This window comes from Crassostrea angulata, chromosome 3 (genome assembly GCF_025612915.1).
Source record: "Crassostrea angulata isolate pt1a10 chromosome 3, ASM2561291v2, whole genome shotgun sequence".
NCBI lineage: Eukaryota > Metazoa > Mollusca > Bivalvia > Ostreida > Ostreidae > Magallana > Magallana angulata.
In genome coordinates this window covers 20,841,233-20,865,270 of record NC_069113.1, presented here as the reverse complement: position 1 = coordinate 20,865,270, position 24,038 = coordinate 20,841,233, and the positions used below count along the sequence as shown (strand labels likewise).

Genomic DNA, 24,038 nt, shown 5'->3' with positions numbered 1-24,038 from the left:
CTTTTACAATTTTGTTATATTTTACATATACTATGATTAGTCTTTCAGGTCAGAAACTGTTGTGAGATTGGTATGCACTGATACATTAGTACACACGTCAAAAGTAAACAGCTGTGAGTATATTGGACCGTTCGCAAGTCTTTTTTTTTAATGAATGACTTATATTTGAATGTTGAAAGTCAAGTTTCAAGCGCGATACAGAGGTAAGAAAAGTTTACTATGTAGACAAAGCTCGAGTGATATATTTAAATAGTCTACAGTAAGAATATCATTTCTTTTTGAGAAAATGACTTGAGGCAATCATTATAAACTAATGTCTTTATTAAAATTATTACACAAAAACACTTTTTCCGCAAAACAAAGAATACTGAACCCTCTATCTTGTTTGTAACTCAATCTTTGACTTTCAAGTATTGATAAAGTATTAATAATAACCATATTTTTCATTCTTGCCATTAAAAATTAAAAACAAAATTTCTAAGTTTTCATTCAAATCGTGTCTAGGTCCCTTTAAATGTGATAAAATTGTTAGTTAAAATGTTTAAAAGCGACCTTCGCCGCCAACGCATAATATTCATTCCCCACATCTCATACAGTTTCCTTCTTTAGTGTTTTGTGTGTATATGACGACGAAGTGGTAACTTTGCACCACGCATCCTCATGACTGGATTTTATCCGGATGTGTTATGTTGTAGTATAAGTGCACAGATCTTTGATGTTCATGTATGGAGCTACTTACTTACTAAGTGCATGTATTATCTAATGTAACTGTAAATTTTGACGGGGGGCTTGAGGAATAAGGAAAACGACAGAAAATTAAAATTAACGTCTGAAACATACAGTGTATGTCTGTTTATATATTCTTTCTTGTTGATAGAACGAATAATAAAAAAACAATAAAGAAATAAACACAAATTTTAAAGTTAAATTGTTTACTTCGCATACACTTTGGCACAATTAATGAACAAACAGGCACTCTATCAACTCACCTTTGATCGCTTATGATACGAATTCTTCGTAATTGGTAACAATGCCAAAAGGTGGTATTTACTCATGTAAAATATCATGAAACAAATCCCCTCTCATGGATAAGTTCATTCAAAAAGATAATTATAATAGATCGAAAAATTTTATCTTCGAATGAAAAGTAAAGCAAAATGGTTTTTACTTTTATTTGTTATCTAGGCACCAACTGATTGTTTTTGATTTCATTACAAGTTGAAATGATTTGAGTACTTTGAATTTCATTTGTTTATTAATTTTTTAATAATACATGTATTTTACTAGATGTATTGTGATTGTTGCCCTTTTTCAATTATCTCGCCTGTTTCGTCACTATTAATTCTGAGAAGTGAATGATTCGGAATTTCAATGTGTTAATTGCTTTTAACTATAAAATTTTAGATACGAAATGTGACAAGAGTTTTGTTCATTGCAGGGATGGGGTTGATTACTTTCAAAAGCAATCCATTAAATCACAATTACGTTCGATTTAAGAAGTAATCGATTACAAGCTGATTACATCCAATTTAAGAATTATTCAATTACATAAGATATTATTTTTCCTCCTAGCAATCATGATTATTTGTGATTAATTTAGATTACATTACTAGTATTTAGATTTTTAACCTTTGTAATTTTTTAGGTTCAATATTTAGAAAAAAACAATAAATATTTGACAGAAGTAACAATTCTGATATCGTTATATCAATTCTTAAAAGCTTTTTCAAAACACTTTATTATCAGTAACATTTTAATGAATTTTTTGTAGGTGTTTGTCAGTTGACATTTGAGATGTTTTGTTTGTAACCGTCTTTTTAAGTCGCGTAAATATGTGTTTTTCCTCTAGAAAAGAAAGAAATTAATTCATCGATTACATTGATAAGACTCATTTTTTATTTAAAATACTCATTTACAGAATACCGTTTGCATATAATTGACTGTGTTGATAAGTGTTGAACTTATACTTCAAATTGGTATAACTTTTAAAAGTACATTGTAAAAATAAATTAAACTGACTTACAAATTGTTAGTTTTACATTGAGGACTTACTCAGTACTACTCAGAATCTCTGTATTTTTTATATTCAGTCAACTTAAAATAACTGCAAGACGATCCGTTATTGCTTATGGAAGACCAAACATAAGTAAATAGAAAAAAAAAAGGTTTACGGACATGGCTTTCTACAGGCTCATTTAAAAACAGAACTGGACAAAACCACAAAACACCCTGCGCTATTGTAGATATCTGAATTTTAATCAAATAAGACATTCTTTCTTTCTTTAGCTTAATTTTCTTTTATTCATATTCTGACAAATCAACTAATGCATTTCATGCTATCCAGACGGATGCTTCTTGGAATATTGTGGGTTTTTTTTAAATTTGTATTCGATATTTGTGAATAGTTTGTAGAATTTCAAAATTACTTAAAATATTTTGTTCTTGATTTAGGCTATAAGCAATGGATATAGACTAAAAAAAAACGTTCAATATATATATATAATCATTAAGCAAATACATTGGAAGAATGTTAAAAGATAAAAATCATTTTAACGAGGCCGGGTGTAATTTGTTCTGCCCTAAATTTTTTAATGAACATTTTTACATGAATTTCTACTGATATAATTATTATTTTAAGATAGAAAAAAATAAGACATTTACCACACAGTTTGTTTCAGGGTTCATCTCAAAGTTTGTTATTTTGCTTGAAATATATAATTTTTGCACATTTTTTACAGTTTTTAAAAACGTCTGCCCTAGGGATTTTTTTTTTTGTTCTACATATTAAAGTTATTGCTAAAAGGCATCAAATGGTCAATTAAATAAACCCTTTTACCTCCTGGTTTGTTCCAGGGGCCTTATTAAAGTTATTTTTTGTATGCCCAATTTCCCAGTTTGTCAGATAATGTTTTTTTTTTATTTGACAAAGACGGAAATGATGATCTTTATACTATTATTAAAACAATCAGACATATTTAAGTAATAATTAGATATATAACGTCACATATTAAGGGTCATTAATATAAAATACATGGTTACTGTCTTGAAATATATGAATTAAGCTATATTTAGGCGGGTTAAGAAAACGTGACACAGGGCTTGGCTTGCTGAACCCTATTCAAACGCGTACTTAACCGCCAGCGTAAATGACCACATTTTCAGTATCAAATTCATAAATTTTCCCAAGGAAGGGAGATACATGTTTTAAGCCCGATGATTAAAATTATCTTATAGTGAATACTTATATATATATATATATATATATATATATATATATATATATATATATATATATATATATATATATATATATATATATATATATATATATATATATATATATCTTTTTAAATATGACCTGGATCTCTCTAACTAGAATCACGCCTGATTCACAGTTGTTGACCTCAGAAAAATTAAGCTTCCATATACTTATGATGTATGTAATAATATGTAAACGGTGTGACCGTTGGACCGAGCGCAGATATAACACAGTGCAGTTTGATTTTTGTAGATCAAAATTTATTTGAACGCACTCAGTAAGATCCGCCTGGTTGCCTACTCAAATCATTAGCTAAAGTTTAAGTAAACGTCGCGTGCTCAGTCTACATTATGACGTCATGTTTCAGACGTAAAACATACACGTTTTGTCTTCGGAAATAGCCGAAGAGAGTAACGTTATTCCGAACTTTTTTAAAATTTCTTCTTTCATTGTTTATCAATTTAATTCAAATAAATAACGCGGTAATAAAATCGAATACTTTATTCAGTATCTAAAAGTTCAGTTCTTGATGGTAATGTTTTTATTTTCCATCTGATAATTTGATAAGATATACATAGAACTAGTCGTGTTTCTTGATTGAAGCACTTTTGAAGCTTATCTGGTGTCCTCTTTTATTTCTTTTAATTCAAATTACCTATTATTGAAACACTAGAAAATTTTAATCGAGTTTAGGGGCAATAAACATCGGATAAGTTCCAGTCAATCAATGATCGAACTAACTTTTAAAAAACAAAATGGCTGCCAATATGGCGGCGCCCAGGGCTGGAAGAAAATTTTTTTGGCCTTAGTACCCCTGATTCAACTTTCATTTTTCACTGATTTTCTTATATATACGTGTTACCATTAATCCTCGCTTCGCGAGGCGGGCTTCGCCCGCCTCTCGCTGCGCTCGGTATTACTATAAATAAGTATTTAATAACACAAATATCTGTCTATTATCTTTTATCAATCTAAATGCAATTCTGTCTACCAGGCTGAAGCTAGCAGCCATTATTGTGACCTTCAGATGTATGTATTACAAGAAGTTTGGGTGAGCTAAATGATCCTGTGTAGATGTCATAGACCCATTCTACGGCTTGTAATAAACTGAACTCTAATTATTTTACAACGATTTATAAACAAGTTTGATATATTTCGTTGGCACGAGTTTTAGCGCAAGGGGATGGGTCATTAATGTGGGAAAAACCCGGAGTGCCCGGAGAAAACTTGGTCGTCCAAGCGGGCGACCATCATATCCTTTCACGTACAACCACTGTCGACCACGGGGATCGAACTCGGGTCGCAACGGTGACAAGCGTATACGTTGTCCATTGCGCTACATGGACACCCTTGCAGTTGATACATTCAACGAGAGTCTTCTTCAAATCCCTAGTGTTTATTCTTTGGGCTCAAAATCGAAAGGGAAGACATCAATGAAACGATACCAAACCCATTAGAACTACCTCGTTGTATCCCTACAGCCCAAAACTAAGGACGAGAAGTGATTGCCCAATTGGCCCCCTTCACTGGTATTAGTTTAATGCACATATCAAAGATTAGGATACACTCGTCTACATTTTACATATATATCTTTGTAAAATGTTTTAAAAAATGACGGAATTCAGGTGAGGTAATGAACCCTTGTAGGTTTCATAACTTCTGAGGCAATTAGTTTTCTAATTTGCTTTTAAAATTTGCGTCAGGTGCTGATTTTTATATGAGATGAAAAGACGTATATTAAATTTTACCATTTAAAGTTTGGTGCATATCGTTTCCTAAGTAAGTAAAAAAGCCATGGGCTTTATTTTTACGTACATATGTAACTATTTTGGTCCAATAAAGTTAGCTATTATAATCAAGCACTTTATTACTGAGGCAAAATAGTTCCTTAATTTGCTTTCAAATTTAATGCGTTTTCGCCTGCGTCAGGTGGTGATTCTATATGAAATTAAAAACCTTTATCGACACTCTATAAAAATGTTACTTTTAAAATTCTAGTGGATGTCGTTTCTTAAGTAACTAAAGAACCCCGGGCTTGATTTTCAAATCAATTTTCAAATACTCGTGTAACATTTTTGTTTACTATTTAGGTCTTGGCTGCTAGTGTCAGAGATTTATTATCTTTCAATATTTGTTTTATAGATTTCTTTCAATATATCGTTTTGTCCCCATATCTATCTATCTATCTATCTATCTATCTATCTATCTATCTATCTATCTATCTTTCTGTCCGTCCATCTGTACGTCCGTCTGTACGTCCGTCTGTTTGTCTGTCTGTCTTTATTAAGTTTCATTATTAATATTACTAATGCTGAGCAAATATAGGGATATAAATTTGTTTTATTTTATATAAGACTGTTTCAATTTTGCACAATTAAAGGGTGCTACTGCAACGCTTAATGATAAATAGTTTGTACATGTATCATTAGGGTAAAGGATGTAGATATTAGCTTGTTTTATTATTATTAATTTTGCGATGCTTAATTATACAATTCTATCATTCGGTGGCGATATATCAAGTAAAACATATATTTCTGTAAATCATGCATTAGAATTTTGAGGTCAAATTAATTTATCATTATTGTATTTCTATAAAGCATTGTGGAGATAAAATCACCGGCGATGTTTTTTTCCACGAAATACTTTTAAAATTTCCGCACACTTTTCATACGGTTCTTATATGCTCTGTACGATACGATACATTTTCCATACGATGCGATACGTTTCTTGCACGATACGATACGTTTTTAGTAGGATACCAGAGTCGCATGCTTCTGATGCGCTTTTTAGGTGCAGTAGTGCGTTTCAAGATCTGTATCATTTACGGTTGTTACTCATCATTGTATGTCTCCAAATGAATAGTCTTCAAAACATGTAATTGATATAAAATTAGAAATAAACAAAAAAAACACTGCTCTCTAATTTTTTCCGCTATATTTTATTTGTATTATACAAATTTAAACAGCAACATATACATTGGAACTTATTTTTTTTATATAAAGCTAAACCTAGTTGATATCGGAGTCCGGAGTTATCAACTTAACACTAACGTCTTTTTTATTATGCTCTGCTAAGCTAATAGATATCGAGCTTGTGAAAGAAAATATTTTTGAAATGTTGTTGAACATTATTGCTTATTTTGAAAGAAAATACGTCACAATAATGTATTGACTTAATTACTCGTATGGTGGTGAAATGCATATTATGCATATTATTTGATATTCAATTCTGCTTTGCAAGCACAAGATAATACATATGGTAAAGGTCTTTCCTTATCAAAGAGAGTAAATGTAACTTTGATCAAATGAAATAAGATATCTCGTAGGCAAATTTTAAAATTTGTGTATTCCTATTCTTTAAAGAATATATTTAAAAGAAATACAGAAACACTTGTTTAGAGTAAAGAAAATGGTAACTGTTGAAATCAAATATGTTATTATATCAAAGGTATGTTTTCCAACAGAAAAAATGTAAACTTTTAAATACATTCTGAACTATTAGTTGTCTGCAAAGGAAGCGTTTAAAAACAGTATACGTATACTTTAACAGAATAATGAAGCGACTTTAAAAAGCATTACACTATTTGTCTTCCGTTGTGTAAATCACGGAAGTCAATATGATAAAACATAACATCGTTACTTGGCAAAAGACCGGTACTTAAGGAAGGATATCTTATAAAACAATGCATTTCTTGTCATATTTTAAATAACCTAGTTTGCGTTTGATAGTTGTTATTTTTTCCTTTTCCTGGAATAAAATAAAAGTGGACAGTATTAACATGAGTTTCTATTACAGAAACCGGCTACCAACCATGCATTTCCAATTCGTGATAGCATTATCTTCCATAATGCTATCTACCACAGTTACTGGTTTTCCGCTCAGTCAATTTTATCCTTTTGGCTCGGCTGTAGGAGACATCATTTTACCCTCCAATGATGATGAATCTACTCCTAGTATTTATGTATCGGTACCTTTTCCGTTCTTTGGGTCATCATACAGTTCCATCTATGTAAGTATGTTATGCTTATCATGTTAGAATATGTAAAAGAAATGAATACCAATAAAAGTTAGAGAACAACTGCTTTTTAACAATTCAAAATCAAATACCGTAACAGTGTTCATCATTAAATCAATCTGAATATTCATCCAATTACAAACCTTCAACCTCGTTATCGGTACAAGTCGCTGAATACCTTGAAACACTCTTCATATTTGATTTAGAATTTTGTTTTGAAATTTAATCCATATTTGCATGCAGGTCAATAATAACGGTTACGTTACATTTGATCCCGCATTGAAGCAGTTTATCGCACAAGCCTTTCCTATAAATGGATCACATAAAATGATTGCTGCATTTTGGACGGACATAGATACTGATCCGGGAGGGTCTCTGTGGTATCGAACAACAACAGATTCAACCACTTTACAAAACGGAACAAACACTGTCCGTACTGTATTTCCTAGCTTTGGTACCTTTTCTGCAACATGGATGATGATCGTCACTTGGAATGACGTGGCTGCATATGACTGTTCTGATACCGGTGCAATCAATTGTCAGCAGGTACGATAAAATTAACTCATTGCAATTGTTAATTATAGTTTCCTTTGTTTGAATTTCTTCAGTTATAAATTTATGTTTTTAATTTTGAACAAACATATTCAGTGTACACGAAATCAGCAATTAACATCTACAACAAAAATGATAATACATGTGTTGTTGATTAAATCACCATTGAATTTTTTTCAGAGGAACACATTCCAGCTCGTTTTAATCTCAAACGAAGTTCATTCATTTGCTGTATTCATGTATAATGTAATTAACTGGACAAACAAAGCTGAGGTAAATGAATAGATATTAATATTTCTAACATTATTCTAAGTTACACCTAAATAATGCGTTTGAGAAGAATATTTTAAGGACGTTGGATCCTGCGATCAAAGGTCTTAAAGTTTTTTTCTGAAGTATTTTTAAAAAATCTACACACATAGTTTAACCAAAATTTAAAACAAAATTTTAAGGGCAATATGCTTCATTTGGCACTACGATGTATTTGATATGACCTTTCTGCACTGAAAGTGCAGATTTCACATAAATCGCTTTCCCCTCTATAAATTATTATCAGAATGAACCATGGCATCAAATACAAATCTATACTATTCAAAATAAATAAAATTTAAATTATCATACATAAAATGTTACAATTTCTTCACCTATAATTGATATTTTGACCTTTTTGCACTGATAAAACGCTATTTCTATCCATTACTTATTCAACATGTAATGAAATTATTTTTCTCAAATTATGATAAACTTGTTAGAAAATTATAAAATTTTAGAATATAAATCAAAATGTATGGGTCTATAATGTAAAATTTGAGATATGGGATGAAATAAGCTGATTTTATGCAAAAATTGGGATTCATTTTACCTTGACTTTTATGAAATATCAGTTAAATTTGAATATTGAAAAATTGTAAAATTGTGTTTTTGTAACAAAATGAAGATAACCTATGCTCAAAATATCTGGAAATTTTGTTTGCACACAAAATAAGGAAGCTATAGTGGCGGTACTCTAAAACAACTGAGTTATGAAAAATGTTCTTAAAAATCTTCTACCACAAAATATAGTCCCATGCTAAACTCTGTAAATATGGAATTTTTCCTTTACTATTTCATATAAGATAGTTTAATTGGCATTATAAAATTTGAATTTATGAGTAGAATCAATATATGATGCATTATTTCTTTTAAAAAAAAGAGATGACCCAAAATGGGTGCCCCAAAACAGAGGAACGAAGGAGGGGGTTCTTTGGTTTACATTAAAATTTAATGTTCTTCGAATTCTTTTATATACTTAATGTTTCCATGAACAAAGAGAAAATGAGGAACGTCTTATTTGCATGGAGTAGTTGACAATCACCATTATGAAAGAATAAAAAAAGCTTTTAGCAAAGCATTACTAACTGTAAGGGTGACATTACTGAAAGCTTCAACTGTTAAACCTGTATTTGACATAACTGTAACTTTCCCTTTTTCGATATATTTTTGCGGGTTGTTTTCGTAGGCTGGGTACAATGCCGGTGATGGAATACATTACTATTCCGTTCCTGGATCTATGACAGAGAGTATGTTAAATCTCCCTCAAGCATCGAACGTTGGTGTACCTGGCCAGTTTGTCTTCATGGTGGATAAGAAAACGACTGATGGTGAGTGCATCTCTAACCAGTTTGTTTTCAAGGATAGAAAACCGAAAGATAACTATTCCAAATTATTGCGTATTGAATATTTTATTTTTATTTTCCTAGAGCTTGGCGTTAATTTATTCTACTCTACGAACATGTAAAAAGTAAAAATGTGAAAAAATTGTGTTCCAAAAATAAGTGTGAAAAGGAAAACTGAATAATATCAGTCTGTGTTTATCAAACAATCATAATATATTTGACAAAATGCAAATATAATGGTAAAAGTATAATATGAATAAGATACTTTTAATAAATATTGTAATAATATTGTATATGGCTGTATCAGTTCACCTTGTATGTATGGAAACTGTTTCAACGAATATCTTCATTATGTGTGTATCTGAAGCAGGGTACACGGGAGTTAACTGTGAAATAGGAAAGTAATTCATTTCTTTTGTTTTTTGTTAACGTCTAATCCTTTTTCTGTAAAAGAAAATGGAATCAATGATTTTTTATTCCTACTTAACATGACATGGACGTATTCTCTAACTCCGTCTTCCATTTGTATTTAATGAACATGGGCAAAAAAGATGACAAACATGCTTACATGTTTAATTGTATACTACAATATTCAAATGTTAGGTTTCTCCAATGAAAATTTGCATTGTTTTTTGGTTAGAAAACTTTGAGGGAAAATCTAACTACAGTTGGTTTGGTTGTTTTAACAAACACGAAGAAACTAAATATTAGTCAAAAGTTTTTGAGGTGTCAAATCCTTTCAAAAGTTAAAATCAAGAAATAGAGAATGTAGAAAAATATGGAATAGTAGGACAATTTTGAAATGACGAAGCAAAAACTAAATTTATGTATATAATAGTTCTGCAGTCTGATTTCCATGTCTCATACATATAGGGATTTATTAAAACAATCAGTGCCCATAAAAAGGAGTTTAAAAAGTATCAAATGTGATAAGGTTAAGGGTTTTATTCATCTTTACGATTGTAACAATTATAATTTGATATCATCGACCATACCATATTCCTTAAATAAGGGTAATTATGATATTCTAACCAAAAAAAAGAATTTGTTATAATTACATATATGGCGAAAGAGTTTAAAATCCAAAAAGGATATCTTCTAAAAATAAATAAGTTTTAGTGATGGCGGGTCAAACAGGAATTATATTGATATATGACTTTTTATGGTTTTAAGTGAGATTTAACAACTTTTTCGAAGAGGTCGGTTTGTGTTTTGAATTGTTTTGATTTTTTTTCATTGTTTTTGTTAACTAGATATCTAGGAATTTATAATAAGTTTTAAAGTGAAAAACTATGTTACTTTAAACATCGTTAATGTTGGTAATTCAGAAGAATATTCGTTCGTTGCACCAGGGTATGTATAATATTTAGACACATTCTTTATTTTAAACAACAATATCTAAGTTAAACATGCAGATGTTGATCACTGCCTTCTAAATTTTTACCACAGACCTTGTCTATTATTAACAATGTTACTGCGTGGCTTGGTATGAAAGAAAAAAGTTGTGAAAAAATCAGATATACGTACGCTTCTCTACTTCGTTCAAACAGTAAAAAAACGTATTTGCAGACAGAGAATGATTCATATTATAAACATTTGTTAAATACCGAGTTTGATCAAGATTTATCCAAGTCAAAGGGAAGTTGTATTAACTTTCGAATCGTTTATTTTTGAACCAAGCTTATTTTACAGGGCTAACAAGGAAGGACATATAATCTAAGTTACATTTATTTTTGCAGAATAACACATTGAAACGTTTTGCATTTTAACAAATATTTTAAAAAATCAGACCTAGACCAATAACAAACATCACAAAAAAACCAGAGACAATTTTCTTTTCAATAAGTAAGTTTGTAAGGTTAAAAAAAGGTTCTTAAATATTACGACTAGATTAGCAGAATAAGAACTTCTAAATTTCAATTCAATATAAATGTTTAAAATTACCTCCGTTGTAATTTATTTGAAACACTGCATATTCTAATCAAAAATATTTCATATTTAATATTCTAAATGAGATTAACTATGAAGTAATGTGTGTAAGGTGTAAATGTAAATCTCGGTAAAATCGGTAAAAAGAAAAACTAAAGTTGTATCGGAATGCTTTGTATTGAGCAATGCATATAACTGATGAGAGTCACCAAAATTCTAGGAGTAAATTTTGCCTTAAAATCAATACAAAAGAAACTTTTTGAAAGTCAATTAAGACGCCAATGCGTTAATCAATTATATGAAAAAATGCAAGTACACAGAACTTTGTAATCAATGGTTCCATTACAGTTATGAATCATATATGTCGGCCACTATTTTGGAGAGATATCCCCATTTCTAAGATTCTACGAAAAATTCTTTCTCTTGAAGTTTGAATTGAGTGAATTTCAATTGTTTTCTTCCTTAGTTATACCACAAATCCTCACCTTTGAAAGCAACAGCTCAGTACTGCGTGAAGGAAAGTCTGCCTGGTTGAATTTAGATTTAAGAGGAAATACAATGTACGAAGTTCAATGGTTTCATAGTGGATACTTGATTAGTAATTCAACAAGAAGATACAAACTGACGTCATTTGAAACACAAACAAACACTTCTTTACACACCTTGCAAATTAACGACGTTTTAAAAAGAGATGAAGGTATTTTAAAAATGTGAAATGCGTCTAATTTTTTTTCTGTAATGTAGTTTAATACGTACACATATTGAGTTGATGTGTTTATTATTTGTATCATTTTAGGAGAATGGAAAATCATAGTGAAAAATAGTGTTATGGATATATCCAGCCATTTGAATCTTACAGGTAAAATATTTTTTTAAGTGAATGTTTGAAATAAAAAATGACTTGTTCTAAAGTTTAAAATAAAACTAGTTAACATTTTATTGCTTTTAACCACTTTGGTAGAACAAATAAAAGGGGTATATCTTACATTGCTTTTTGTATGGTTAAAAAATGTTATGAGAAAAAAAAGTATTAATTTTCCATATCTTGTGAATCAATGAATTAAAAAATGTTAGAACGCTAAGGATATCATTTTGAATTTTTAAGTTTATGCATTTACTCTTCCATTTTTAACTAGTTATTCCTAGATTGTTGCTTATTATGACACCACAGTACGACTTTTCTATTATGATGGGTGAGAAAATTAATCTTCAATGTACAGTCAGTAACCCCGAGTCATTGCGAGATGCTGCTAATGGAAGTCTCGTGATGACTAAAGATGGCACTGTGTTATCAGGTATTTGCAAAATGAGATATTTTCTTATTATATTAATACTTCAATTACCGCTCACGAAAAAAAAAACGTTCCAGTTGCCTGACGTACCCAGAGGATTTATTACCATCGCCATTTTTGTCCGTCGTCGTGTGTTGTTTATATTGCGTAGGTCTGCAACCAATCGATTGGCAATACATGTACATGTACTTCTTGGCCACAGTTGATTAATATCGAAATGTACAAGATAAAGAAAATAAAAAAAACAGCAACCAAAAACAATTTTAGTGATTTGATTTATTTAGGTTAAAGATGTGAAAAAATGATAAAATTTACCTTTTTCTCTATTACAAAATATGTGGCATTCAAAGCACATAATTATGAACAAGAAAACTCAACAGATGTTTTGAAATTATAATTAATTATTCAGGAGTTCTGCAGCTTGAACGAGTGTCTTCGGTTACGTTGGGGGGAAATAAAAACGTGATTATAATGAGCACGTTGTTTCTTCATGATGATATGTAAAATTAATTGATAGCATATGGTTTATTATTCCATGGTAAAGGTTATCATCATGACCAAACCTTTTTCTCGCCTTAACTTTATTCCAAACATGATAAATATGATTATCAGCCGATTGTATTTTAATTGCTAGTATCTTGATAGAGGACTGTATGCCAGAGCTTTCAATAAATGACAATGAACTGAAACTTTTACAAATCTCTAGAATTACCGTTTTATTTTAAATCAAGCGGAATGACAAATTTGATAAGATCCAGGACAGTGCAACTTTATTATTGCACACATCCACAATGACCCCAGCACAAACAATTGCAACTCCCACCACAACTTCCCATATATTTGCAAAATATCATTAATCCCGTACATGCAGGTATTCCAACATTATATTTATCTTTCTATCTATTTATCAAGGCCAATAAAGCTAGAATAGTATTATCACCATTAAGAGCATCCCTCACCTGACTGTAGAATACTCAAATGACCCTAGGCTCTTCTCTTTTTTCAACTGAAGGAGCCTTTAGTGTGATTTTATACTATTGTAAGATAACCTTGTAGGTCTTATAAGTTCAAACTTGTCAACAACATGGACCAAAACTACAGCAATGGAAGATGATACTGGTAGATACACATGTACACATTCAAGCTACCAGGACCCTATGTATGTTTCTGTGAATGTTACTGTCTTTAAACCAGGTAATTCTGCGTTTTATTTCATTGGAAAAACCGAATTTAATGCAAAACTATCATGCATATATTTAATTAGGAAATGTGGTTTTTAATTTTTCTTTTTTAGGATTAATCTAGTGAACATTAGACAATTCTAGCTTCAATCATTCAACCGGCGAATTAAATGACCTTTTCCATTTTTCATAAAATAACGCATGAAAAAAATGTTTTAATGATTTCTGTAGAACAAAATAGATGTGAAAGCGAATGGTCAGATGGAATACTATGGAACATTACACTTGCAAACACAACGAAAGAGGAACCCTGTCCTTCCAAACAGAAAGGTCGCAATGTTTGCTATTCATACAATAAATATTGAATTTTTTAGCTTTCGGTCTAGTTACTTGGTGGACGTGATTTTTAAACGCGCACTTGGTCTAGTAATTAAAGTAGACATATATTTGATAGCTAATTGTACATTTAATTTAGGAATGGCAACAAGATATTGTACACAGCTTGGAGTGTGGGAATCTCCAAGTTTTATCAAATGCACTACTGAAGCTTTCATAATAGCTTTATCGCAGGTAATAATTATAAAATGTAAATTTGAATCTGTTTTTATTTGATTATTATCAATATTATAATATCAGTATTAGCAGATATAAGTTAATATATAAGCCTTTTACTTAAACAGATTGATGAAATAATAGAAGATGGACTTGACGGATTGGAAAACACTGAGAAAGTTCAGGAAGTAATCAACGACACTCTAAAATTGATGAAAAACCTAACATCGTCGACCTTTGAACTTAGTGCTGGGGATCTGAGCGCCTCTCTGGACGTTTTAGACAAAATTGTCAACGTCACAAATTCTACAGGGTCAGCAATCGAAAAAGAGGTCATAGTCTAATATTACTACGTGTATGATTTAATCTATAATATTTTTTTTATTCACTGTGAATTGAAAGTTAGTTTAAAATCTCATCGATGTTCAATCACAATTCAGATAGAGAATGTCAAATGTATAGTTTATGCACCAGATATAAACTCTTTCTGCTGTTATATGTAGATTGATGCCAAATATATCTTTTTTTTTATTTTCATTTACTGTAAAGAATACATGTACATTACTTTTTAAAATTGTATTTATTTATCTAAAGGTGTTTTATGCTGTAATTGACAATGTTTTATCAACAAATAACACAAAATCGTGGGCGGCTGTAAGTGAAAAGGTAAATGCAGATTTGATATCCATACCATTAGTTTTCTTCTATACATATGTTAAATGTTATTTAAAAATGTTAGTGTTTAAGAAAACCATGTATTGATAAGAATTTATTTTACTTTTACGAATGTTGTGCCCCTTTAAATATGTTGGTTATGCTACTAAATTTTTTGAAAATGCTTTAAATTTCGATTAGCTTTCAACACCAGTTATTTAGATTTAGCTCGCCTGATCTGAAAGACCAAGTTTGTTTTTTCTGATCATTTTTTTTGTTCTGTCAATCTGTCCTTCTTTTTAACATTTTCACCCCCACCCCCACCCCCCTTAAAACCGCTCAGACGTTTTCAAACGAATTATTCTTGAGAGAAAGGGCTTAAAGTTTTTATTTTGAGGAAAGATCATCCCTTCTTTTAAGGGGAGACATTTAAGATTCATGATATTATTTAAAAAAATCTTTTTCTTAAAAAAAAGAAACCTACTGTAAATTCCTTATTTTGGCGGGCGAATACTTAGTTCCGCTTTTCAACTGGTTTTTTTATTATTATTATTTAATCGCAAGAATATTTAATCGCGACTGCCAAAATTTTTTCATAGTTTCAACTAGTTAATAGATTTCCAAAAAAAATTATAATACGCTAGATGTGCTTCTCGCTGATCTTTGCGTTTAAAAAAATTCCCTGAAATTCTTAGTTGTTTTTTATTAAATTTGGTTCAAATCATGCTTCCCGGAGATAGGGCATGATCACAATAAAGGGTTCATTTTCACTTAGGAATTCTAGGAAAACATTTTACTTACAAAAATTAATAATGGGAAATGTTAATACCTTTTCTTTAATAGGAAACCTCGGACACTTCGAAGGTTTTCAATGCAAAACCTCCATATACCCTTTAAATTTGACGTGTATTTAAACTTGACAATCTACATGACTAGATGGATTGTTTCACAATATAAATCTTGGGATTTTTTCATTCATTGAATAATAATTCGTATAAAACGTGAAATATTTATGAACATCCAAAAATTTAAGAAAATGTTATGCATAAATATATTGAGTAAATTTTAAATACATCATTTGTCACCTCTTTTAGTGTTTTGATAATTTTTTTTTGTCTTAGACGGATAAAGACGCAAGCTCCATTCTGAAGAATATGGATCGCATTAGTGAGATTGTGATTCAAAGCGGCAATATTACGGCATCCCAATTCAGTGGCTTAAATTTCGGTAATCTTGCAAGAAGTATTATTATCTGATATATTTTTATTTTTCTTCGGAATGTTTTTTTCAGGTTAACTAGTCTTTTTTCCCTTTTGTCTAGAGCTAACTGTAAACAAAACGAACTTAGATGAAAATGGAATATGTTTCCCCGATGTATCACCATGCAACAAGACTAAAATCAAAGAACAAAATCCGACTTTTCTTGAACTACCAAAACAAAACATGGAAGCAGAAAGTGGTATATCTTAAAAAGTTTAACTATTTAGAAACATTCGAGGTGGTTTAACTATGATTTGAACATGCATTCTCGTTGTCTAGAATAAAAACGTAGATATACCACCTAGCATTTTTTCATACTACATGTGAACTAGTAGACGATGAAGTTATTCCCCCAAAATAGAACTAGATAATGTTTATTGCATGATTATCTAATGTATTTTTGTAAATCAGCTTTTTCGTATAAATATAAACATTTACTCTTGAACAAAGCATTTGAAAACTTTCATTTGCAACATAATTTGCTTGTTTGCTATATGAAATATAATATTTGACATTGAATTAAAACATTATATTATTTTTATTTTGCATAGCCATAAACTATGTTGCTGTTGTATATAAAACAATGTCAGATATTTTGCCATCCGCTTCAGATAGGTAAGTCTAGTATGCTTTAATATGTCTATCATGTATGTCAGTTTCAAATCTATAACAAGCTAGATTTTAAGTATGAATATATATATATATATATATATATATATATATATATATATATATATATATATATATATATGTTTTTTTTTTAAAAAAGTATAACCACGTAAATATATATATATATATATATATATATATATATATATATATATATATATATATATATATATATATATATATATATATATATATATATATATATATATATATATATATTTACGTGGTTATACTTTTTTAAAAAAAAAACAGCGGTCAGAATGGAGGGAATTCAGTGCAGAAATCGAAGACAGCAACATTTGTCAATTCTCAGATACTATCTCTTACCACGCAAAAAGACTTAGGAGAATTGGATCCAAACCTGACTTTAACATTTCGGCACATAACAAATGTAAGACAACAATACAATACGTTTTATGTTGGCAAAAGCCATGCAATCGGTGTGTTTGTCTTTCTGTTCAATTAAGTATAATACAAGGGGCCAGTTTTTTATGTATAACCAGTGATTAATTTTTGTTTAAAAATGTATTTTATTTTTCCTTTTGCAATGTTTTCATTAGAATGAATTTACTAAAATCGAAGCAAGTTGCGTATCTTGGGATTTTACCATTAGGTAGGCAATTCAACAATTCCTACTGTAATAGTTTTGTGCATATCGCTCAGCATTTACATGTAATATTTTTCTTTAACTTTAAATAAACGACTGTATTAAATATTCTAATTATGAATTGAAAATAACATCATTCTGATTATACAAGCAAATGGACAAAAGAAGGATGTTACGTCATACAAAGTGGTCAAAACAAAACAGTCTGCCAATGCAGCCACCTTACCAATTTTGCCATTTTAATGAGACCGTATTTTCCTGTAAGATATATATATATATATTTTTTTTTTTTAATCTGAATCATCAAAATATGAAACATTTAATTAGAACATATTTAATTACATCATTTATATCTTTGATTTGCTGTTTAGGTGACAGAAGATCAACCATTGTTAAAAACAATGTCTTTGGTTGGGGTGATTCTCTCCATATCATTTACAGCTTTTACATTTATTATCTACATCATGACGTGGAGGTATGGGGGTTTTAATGATGTTTTGTTTATTATCATACATACAGAAACATTTACCTACTCGGTAACATTAAATCATTTTAATAGAATTTAAACACCAAATAAATAGTGATATGTTATTTCCATATTCAGATACATCAAAAGTGACCAAAACATCATCATGATGAATCTCTGTGGATCGCTTATTCTTTCCTATGTGATATTTATATCAGCTGTTGAACAGAAAAGTAATGAGGTAATTCATTACGTATATTCCGTTGTTATAGTTTGGATTAAGAGAGTTATACTCGGTTTGAAGACAGATACGTAAACGGACTTGGTAATTTGCATTGAAAAATAAAAAATAAGGTGTAAAAATAAGACATGTTATCAAAAATATCTTTGCAGCTTTTGAGAGAATTATATATTTGTTATAAGGAAAGTAATTTTTTTTAGGCCGCGTGCATTGCAATCACTTCAGTTATCCACTACCTTTTCCTGGTCACATTCTTTAGTATGCTAGGAATGGGTGTATATTACTTTATGAGTATAACAGTCACCTACTATGCGATGTATGTGGCAAACAACTTTAAGTCTAAATCTAGAGTCCAGTGGTTCTTGTTAGCAATATGGGGTAAGTAACAAATTCATATTCACCTTCATTCTAAAATCAATAAGACTATTTAAATTGTTTTCAAAGTTTATAACCTTGAAAACCTCTAATATAATTTCGAAGTAACATCGATTGATTGTTAGCAGACTTGCTACATGAAATACATAAACATGTTCTGACATTTCAAACATTAAATTACAGGTGTCCCTTTCCTTATTACAACAACAACTCTTGGAGCGTTTTGGGGAGAAGGTTATCACCTAGAATCTTAGTATGTTATATTCATAAGACTTTTAAAGACTTTTACAGTGATATAAAAAAAATCAATAAAACATCCCCACCTATTATTTATTATGTCATTAACCAAATTCATTATAGTAAAACCTGCATGGTCCAAAAGCTGCATGGTCCGAATTTGGGCTATAACAGTATCAAATGATTTCCAATGCAAACCAGTTATTGTAGACAGTTATAGACTTTAGCCAATTTACACTAGCAGAATTGATCTTCTTTCAAAGTTACAATGTAGAATTAGTCGAAGTAAACGAAAATAACTTCTTTATGGGCATACAAGAAACCAAACAAAAATACATTATGGTAATATTTAGGAAAGTTAACCGCTTGATTTCGTTCCCCGAAAGGTTGGGTTAACTCAACCCGGATGGTATGCATTGATTGTAAACGAAACAAACTACATAAATAATAGTGAACAACATGTATACAGGTTTATTTTTTGATTTCCAGAACACAACCTATATTTAGACTTTATGAAAAGCGACTTTTAAGTCGTAATAAAATAATCCCTGCTTCGATGTCAAGTGCAAATTTAATTTGAGGCGAAATAACTCGATACTCCTTTCATGTCGTTTGTTTTGTTAAAAAATCATGTACATTATTTTTCATTTTTTTTTTCATTTGGCTTACTTGACCGGAAAAACACCTGCAATGTCTTATCTCATATACATACATATTTAGCTTAACCATCGTTGAAAAGCGTACACAAAATGTGATATAAAAGCAGCTTCAAAGTTCGAAAATGGATTTTAACTTATTAGTTTGTCTGTTTAGTTGCTGGCTGAGCATCGAAAGTGGCTCTCTCTATATGTTTATCATTCCAGTCTGTCTCATATGCGTGGTAAGTATTACGTCTTTTTTTATTAATGACACACTTAATTAAATTGATAGTTATCTTAATGAAAGCGTTAATAATTATTAATATTTTTCGTATTACATAGAAATATCAATGTTTCATATGATAAATTCGTACTTACCTGCAACAAAATACAGCATTCAAAAAATAACTCTTGTATGTGCTGCTGTTTTAACATTTTTTTTTTTTATCTCCTATCAGTTAAACATACTGATAATTGTCTCACTGGTAAGAGTATTGTGTGCTTCAAGCGCAATGATGAAGTCTTCACTGCAGAAAAAGGCAACGTGAGTCAACCCAATCATCAACTTTACATATATGTGTAATAATAATTATATTAGTTATTGAGTTATATAAAGAATGGTTTTTTGCAACTGAAAAAAACTGCGATAAATAAAAGTATTTCATTTGGAAAGTTATCGACATTGAGGTCTTTTATAAAATCGTTATATTGTTTTGATCCGATAGATCCGGTCTGCGATCACTTGGGACGCTTCTACCAGTGCTAGGGGTCACCTGGTTATTCGGAATTCTGGCCGTTAACGAAAATGCAGATGTTTTTCAGTATATTTTTGTCATTGCAAATTCACTACAGGCAAGACGTTTTTTACAAGATATATTTATAATAGCTGTTTAGATTAATAGCTAATAAATGTTCTTCTATTATTTTTAATTATTTTTCAGGGTTTTTTCATATTTGTTTCGCATGTATTGTTGAACAAAAAGGTAAGAGTACGAGCATTTAAATCGACTGCGAGATATATGATATTGATTATGATTACTGCAAAAAAAATTCCGTTTATACTTTATTTAAATTATTTTTAATAATAATTGTCTAAATATATACATATAGAGAATAAAAATTGGTAAATTTTATCAATAACAGCATAATCATCATCACATAAAAAAATATGCTTACTGCTTACCAGGTAATACAAGGTTTAAGGAACAGATACCCAGTCATCAGTTCTCTTAAAAGTAAAGCTGAACACGGCAAACCGGAAGCTGATTCTGCTTCCCAAAGTCAGTCGACTTCTAAATCTAATTCAGCGTTGGTGACAACAAAGGTGGGGGAAACGTTATCAACATGCTTTTAAAAAAAGTATTGTACTCTTGGATATAGAGTTTGGAATAAATACTTATTCCCAAGTAGCAATTATCAAGCTTTTTGACTTTTTTTTCAGAAAAAGAGTATATTTCAAAGAATTCTTGATAGTAAAGAAGAAAATTTGGATTTGACAGAAAGAACAATATCTACTGATATTCATTCAAGTGTTACCCACGAAAAAGTAGGTTATTGTTATAAATTTTTTAACGCACGCTTTATTCAAACCATTACTGGTATTTTGATTAGCTTGACAATGATTATTAAGGTCTTCCGTTTCCAACGGAAGACCTAATAGTTATTGTAAGGTTTATTATTATTTTTTTTCCTTTTTTTGTCCACAAGATTTCTCAGAGATGGCTGGACAGATTTTTGTGAAAGTTATTGGAATGAAAGATAATGACAATATCTCGAGGCGTTTTTTCATTTTGTCAAAAATCATTTCCGGTCGTCCGTTTCCTGTCCCGCGTTGAAAAGGCTTGTCACCTCGAGATCTAAGAATCGGTAACAACTTGAGCATCCAAACTTTGTGGGATGATAGACCTATAGCTGTAGATGTGTTTAAACTATTTTGTTTTGTTCGTCATAACTTCCGGTCGTCACCGGAAGCACTTCAAAAATAATAACTTTAACGAATTAAATTTCTTTTCCATAGAATAAATAATTAAGTATAAATCTATACATAAGTTATGTAAGCGATGTTATATTAACAAAAAAAATATACTTCCGGTGAGATATCTCAAGTATCTCAGGTAGTTTTTTTAAAACACATTTTGTACCCGCGAGATCTCACAAACTATTAATGATCAAGCCACGAAACTTTCATGGATGGTAGACATTTAATTGAAGATGTGTTTAACCGGTCTCATTTTTTCTTCCGTCACTTCCGGTCCACACAGGAAGAGTTCAAACAAATCGAGCTTTTTATCAGTTTAACTGTTTTTCTTTGATATTTGTTGTTAGCTCAATGAACAATAAAGTGCAAAGGGCAAGTATACAAAAAATATTTAATACAATTTACATTGAGCACTTTTGTTTGTCTGTTTCCTGTCCCACGACAAAAAACCTTGTCACCACTAGATCTCAGAAACGGTAAAGACTTGAACATCCAAACTTTGAGGGATGATAGACCTTTGGTTGTAGATGTATTTAAACATTTTTGTTTTGTTCGGCGTAACTTCCGGTCGTCACCGGAAGAACTTCGAAATTTTTTAGTTTTACGTATTTAATTAATTTTTCGTAGAATAAAGATATTAGTATAGTTCTATACATATGACATCTATGCAAGTTTAAACAAACAAAAAGATTCTTCTTCCGGTGAGATATCTCGATTATCTCAGTAAGCTTTTTTAAAACATATTTTGTACCCGCAAGATCTCAGAAACTGTAAGTGATCAAAACACGAAACTTTCATGGATGATACACATTTGATTGAAGATATTTTACACATTTTCATTTTATCGTCCGTCACTTCCGGTTTACACCGGAAGAATTCAATCAAATCAAGCTGTTTATCTGTTTAACTGTTTTCACTCGATAGTTTTAGCTACTTCGATAAATAATTATGTAAAATAGGCAAGTAAACAAAAAATAAAAAAATTAATCATTATAGACCTATGTATGTACATGTGTTCACATTATTTTGTTTTATCGGCGTAACTTCCAGTAGTCACAGGTAGTACACCAAATTTTGATTTTTTAAAAATATGTTGGTTATTTAGCAAGGAAGTAACATTTTAGCTATTAAAAAACACAAAAGGTCACCTACACATGATAAAAAAAACCGTAAAAGATCTACTTCCGGTGAGACATCTCAAATAACTCAGGTAGCCTTCTTTTTAAAAAAACAAACTACCCACAACATCTTAGAAACTGTGAGAGATCAATTAAAAAAACTTATATGGAAAATGGATATTGATTAAACATGTGTTTAACGGGTTTCATTTGGTTCTACGTCACTTCCGGTTATTACTCGAAGCGTTCAAGCAATGCAACTTTTTTTTTTATCTTTTAACTTTTTTTAAACATTTTACTCAATGCGATGAACAGTTACGTACCGTAGGTAAATGTACTAAAATATCTATTTTCCTTTTCTTAAATCACTTCCGTTTGTTCATTTCCGGTCCCGAGACAAAAACCTTTTTTCAACGAGATATTATAACTAATAAAAACTTGAACAACCAAACTTTGAGGAAAGACAAAATGTATATATTATATCCATTTTCTGTTTACAAGATAACTGGATTTTTTGTGCATGAGGAACGGAAGACCTTTTTGTTGCTACAGCAACAAGAGTCTAGTTGTATTATTATTTTTATTATATTTACATACATTACATAACTTGCATTTTTTTTTCAGAACTCTGCCGTGCCTGAGAATAAATCTACTAATCTCACTGTAACACTTTTAGCAGAGGAGGTATGCAGCACATATTATATTCTGAGAAACATTTTCATTATACCTAATTAACAAATATTTTCCAAAGGCGTTGCCCTCGAAAAGACAATTTTTTGTTTATTTTTGCTACCATCATGCAAAAAAGTAAGTGTCAGTCATATCATCTATTTTATTTTTTTTCTTTTATTTTTTTTTTCAGAACAGAGGATTTCGGTTTTCCTTCATTTTAAACCTGTGGCAGAAGAGAAGTGTACAGTGACAAAAATGTTAAAAGAAGTTTCAACAAAAACAAACTTTCTTTTCTAACCTCTAGCAGTTCACAATTATAAAATACACTTTAAGACTTTGCATATTTTACATTCAATTAGAATTCATGAACTATTTCAAACAACTATTTAACCGTGCTGCGTCACAAATATTAGGACTGAGAATTGTTAATGTCGTATCTAAAGTCAAAACTTTCATTGCCTGTCTTGTCTTTTAACTCCTTTCTCCAACACACTCGTGTAGTTCTGTAGGCAACGGGAAAAAAGCTATTTTCTATTAAAGATACAGTCCTAAAATGTGTGCATTTAAGCAACTGATGAATATTTGATGCGTCTATATTCCAGTGCATCCGGAGTCTTTTACATCTAAATAAACTGTTTTTCTCATACAATAGTATGCAGTATTCATATTATGAATTTTTTACCTTTTT

The 24,038-nt window shown here is 30.3% G+C and overlaps 1 protein-coding gene across 3 annotated transcripts; it reads left to right on the top strand.

Moving 5' to 3' along the window:
• LOC128175967 (adhesion G protein-coupled receptor B1-like) lies at positions 1-24,038 on the top strand. Of its 3 annotated transcripts, XM_052841908.1 has the most exons (31): positions 1-113; positions 7,055-7,268; positions 7,518-7,820; positions 8,007-8,099; positions 9,325-9,466; positions 11,877-12,107; positions 12,207-12,269; positions 12,547-12,705; positions 13,759-13,896; positions 14,115-14,213; positions 14,359-14,453; positions 14,564-14,767; positions 15,030-15,101; positions 16,211-16,316; positions 16,411-16,548; positions 16,901-16,964; positions 17,271-17,409; positions 17,579-17,631; positions 17,777-17,885; positions 17,997-18,100; positions 18,230-18,332; positions 18,533-18,710; positions 18,891-18,960; positions 19,758-19,824; positions 20,041-20,126; positions 20,308-20,434; positions 20,524-20,565; positions 20,769-20,906; positions 21,024-21,128; positions 23,303-23,362; positions 23,541-24,038. In XM_052841908.1, the coding sequence occupies exons 2-31, from the start codon at positions 7,071-7,073 to the stop codon at positions 23,598-23,600; spliced, it is 3,546 nt and encodes a 1,181-aa protein (XP_052697868.1). In that variant the 5' UTR covers positions 1-113; positions 7,055-7,070; the 3' UTR covers positions 23,601-24,038. The 3 variants fall into 3 exon arrangements, with proteins under 3 accessions (XP_052697868.1, XP_052697866.1, XP_052697869.1); XM_052841906.1 differs by lacking the exon at positions 1-113 and having other exon boundaries at positions 7,032-7,268; XM_052841909.1 differs by lacking the exons at positions 1-113; positions 16,411-16,548 and having other exon boundaries at positions 7,032-7,268.

What these genes read in the sequence shown, in the direction of transcription:
- LOC128175967 (XM_052841906.1), top strand. Translation starts at nt 7,038, where the DNA reads ATGAGTTTCTATTACAGAAACCGGCTACCAACCATGCATTTCCAATTC. An exon ending in TCATAATAGCTTTATCGCAG is followed by an intron (nt 14,454 to 14,563) that starts GTAATAATTATA and finishes TTACTTAAACAG; the next exon opens with ATTGATGAAATAATAGAAGA. An exon ending in TTGAACAGAAAAGTAATGAG is followed by an intron (nt 18,333 to 18,532) that starts GTAATTCATTAC and finishes AATTTTTTTTAG; the next exon opens with GCCGCGTGCATTGCAATCAC.